This window comes from Penaeus monodon, chromosome 31 (genome assembly GCF_015228065.2).
Source record: "Penaeus monodon isolate SGIC_2016 chromosome 31, NSTDA_Pmon_1, whole genome shotgun sequence".
Lineage (NCBI taxonomy): Eukaryota > Metazoa > Arthropoda > Malacostraca > Decapoda > Penaeidae > Penaeus > Penaeus monodon.
In genome coordinates this window covers 7,720,275-7,723,163 of record NC_051416.1, presented here as the reverse complement: position 1 = coordinate 7,723,163, position 2,889 = coordinate 7,720,275, and the positions used below count along the sequence as shown (strand labels likewise).

The 2,889-nt window shown below is 43.2% G+C and overlaps 1 protein-coding gene across 2 annotated transcripts in view; it reads right to left on the bottom strand.

Moving 5' to 3' along the window:
• The window catches only part of LOC119593025 (cadherin-99C-like), a 76,147-nt gene that overhangs the window by 49,445 nt on the left and 23,813 nt on the right, over positions 1 to 2,889 (bottom strand). For both annotated transcript variants that reach the window (XM_037941921.1, XM_037941922.1), the window contains exon 3: positions 959 to 1,021. In XM_037941921.1, the coding sequence (XP_037797849.1) occupies positions 959 to 1,021 (63 nt within the window). The remainder of the gene's footprint in view (positions 1 to 958; positions 1,022 to 2,889) is intronic.

Genomic DNA, 2,889 nt, shown 5'->3' with positions numbered 1-2,889 from the left:
CTGGAATGAACTGCACGACTAACACCTGCTAACCAGAAAATAATGAACCATACATGGAGAACTCTTCGACCTCAAAGTAACTATTTTTCCTTACAAACTCTATTCTTATAGCTGTTACTGATAAAGCAAAGACACTAAATTGTCCCACCATTCCGCCAGGCGCCGAATCCGCGCAGCCAACCGCCACAAACCCAAGTCATTCATCCCCTGAGCCACGCTCGCGGCATCAGAATAACTGTTTTCTGGCGACTGCGGCACGCGGCATGATAGTAGTGCTTTACATAACGCGTGTGGAAGGAAGCTCCGGTTACGGCTGGCTCGGCGTCGCCAGTGACAGGGGTCGCCGAGGTGCATCCGAGCTTGAAAGGACTTGACAACTTTCACGCTCTTGTTCAGGAGTTCCGCTCCTGCTCACTCGCTTGTTAGTGAAAGGTACAAGGTTAGTTAGCGATGACAGAGAATCAGCGACATGCAAATACTTTCACTGCACTGAATGGTCTTATGATATAATTTTAGCTCTACTGGGTCTCTGGGTCAGATAGGCCTATGGAGGCAGAAAAAAACCTGTGCGCTACGCAGGGCTATCAAATGGGGTAACAGTTTCGAAATCCCCAGAAAGAGTGTTTTGTCAATTTGCTATTTGCTAATGTTAACAGCATAGCGAGTGTTGTGGCTACGCCCAACCTCGCCGTCTAACCGCGAAACTCAAGAACAGGTAAAGCAAAAAAAACCTTGGCAGGGCTTTTCATGGTTTCCAGTCACCCTCGACAACTTGAAAACTGGGAAAGTGAAAGTCATATTTTCCTTCAGCATAACAAAAAGTAAGTGTTTCCGGAGAGAATTTGCCGAAGTGACATTGACAAAGATAAACACATGCACGTACACACACATCCGAGCTTGAAAGGACTTAACACTCATGCCCGCAAACAAACAAACAAACAAATGATGCAAGACGTACGCGCGCCGGTGCTCTCCGTGATGTCCAGGATGATGATAGCCTGACCAGACGTGACGTCGCATACTGCAAATAAAAGAAAGAAATTAGTAAACTACAAAGCAAACCTTTTAAATGAAGTACAGTTCTAAGAATACCATAGCTTGAAGAAACATGCCAATGAAATAAAATCAAGGCAATTCAAGAAATTGACGCTAAACACCTGACACAATCCTTGCTCCATCTGTCAAACACCAAATAGTATACACTTCAGTGAAACACATACAAAAAATAAATATATACATTTAAGTATTTTATGCAAATACACTCGAAGGTGGTAATATCACACCTGCCAAATAACGGCCGTGGGAAAATATGTATCGAGTTACTCAGAGCTCGAAGTTCCCTCTCCACACTATTATTTATTTGTTATCATAATTACCTAGTTCCGTAACATTTTACACAGGAAAATATGAGCACAGACTTCTTACTGCATTATTACCTTCAAACATCGTTTGAAGGTAATAATGCCACAGAAGGGTGCACTCTGGCCCTGCCTCGTTACGCGTGACGGCAGCCGATGACCGCATCTCGTACACACGTACACAATCATTTACGCCAAAGCCGTAAACACATTTCTCAAAAACAGCCTAGCGTTCGCGCCTAAAACGGAAGATGAGGGTAATGACGCATTTGCGGTCTGGATGGTCACCGGAGGCGCCAAAATAATCAGTGATCGTCCGCGCTGTCACTCGTTTAGCAGTTTCTTCCCCAGAAACATCAGTCAATATGACTTTTACAACACCAGAACGACAGCGCGGCCGCAATAACACGTTATATCAAAGATCTCGGTACCATTGGAGAACCTTCACTCCGAGAGAGTAAAGACATGCCTCTAGAGTTCATACTGAAGGTTAGCCGATGACGTAGAATTGTTGAGTTGGATCTGTCAATGGAACTTTTATAAGTGTTTCCAGAGTACTTTTGTTATTTTGTTTTGGTATTTTACATTTTCGTTGGTATTTCAAAGAAAAACTGCTTTAATCTGGCATGCTGGCTAAAAGTAAAGTAGAATATCACAACCTACTCATCTTATTTTGTTAAACACATCATATTCGATGAATGTGTATCAAATTTGGCTAAATGACGAATTTATTTAGTTATAAGATTAGTATCAGCATTATATATACGTAAGACTCACACTAACAGTATGGTACAGAAATATATAACATATAACAGCTTATAAAGGAACACGGTATTTCTCTCACCCTCAGTCATCCTGTAACAATTTCCAGCCATCACAAACTGGCAATATTAATTTCTAATATACTCTAGATTACCTGACCTCTTTCTCTAGTCTTAATCAGCAATCTGAGACAAGTCATGATAAAACACACCGGAAAGAATGTAGAACAGAGGAAATTCACAAAAGCAACAGGTTAAACGCCTCTTGTTAAATCAAGACAAAAACCGCTTTGCCCAAAATGACGGGAGCGTGCGGGTCCCACGGCGGCCATCGCCGACGGCGTCGCTTTGTCACTGTCAGGTGTGGATGACGGTGAAAAAAAATGATCTCCGAAGAATGTATTGCAATGATATCAAAGGCATGATGTTCATTTTCAGGGCACTGCATCTGTACTGGATTAAATTTTGCAATCACATTCATGTAAGTAAATAAGATCAGTTCAATATTTCATAAAATCGTGATAACGTTAATAACATACGTTTTATTTCCCTTGCAAAGTTCACAGATCTCAGGAAATGCAAGACGAATCTGCGGGCAACGCCGAGACAATGGGGCGGTGGGCTTTGACGCCAAAGGGGTCGCGACGCCAAAGGGGCCGCGACGCCAAAGGGGCCGCGACGCCAAGGGGCCGCGACGCCAAGGGGCCGCGACGCAGCGAGAGGTAAGGGCAGTGGCTGCTTCGATATGCTTATTAGGAACATTAGTATTT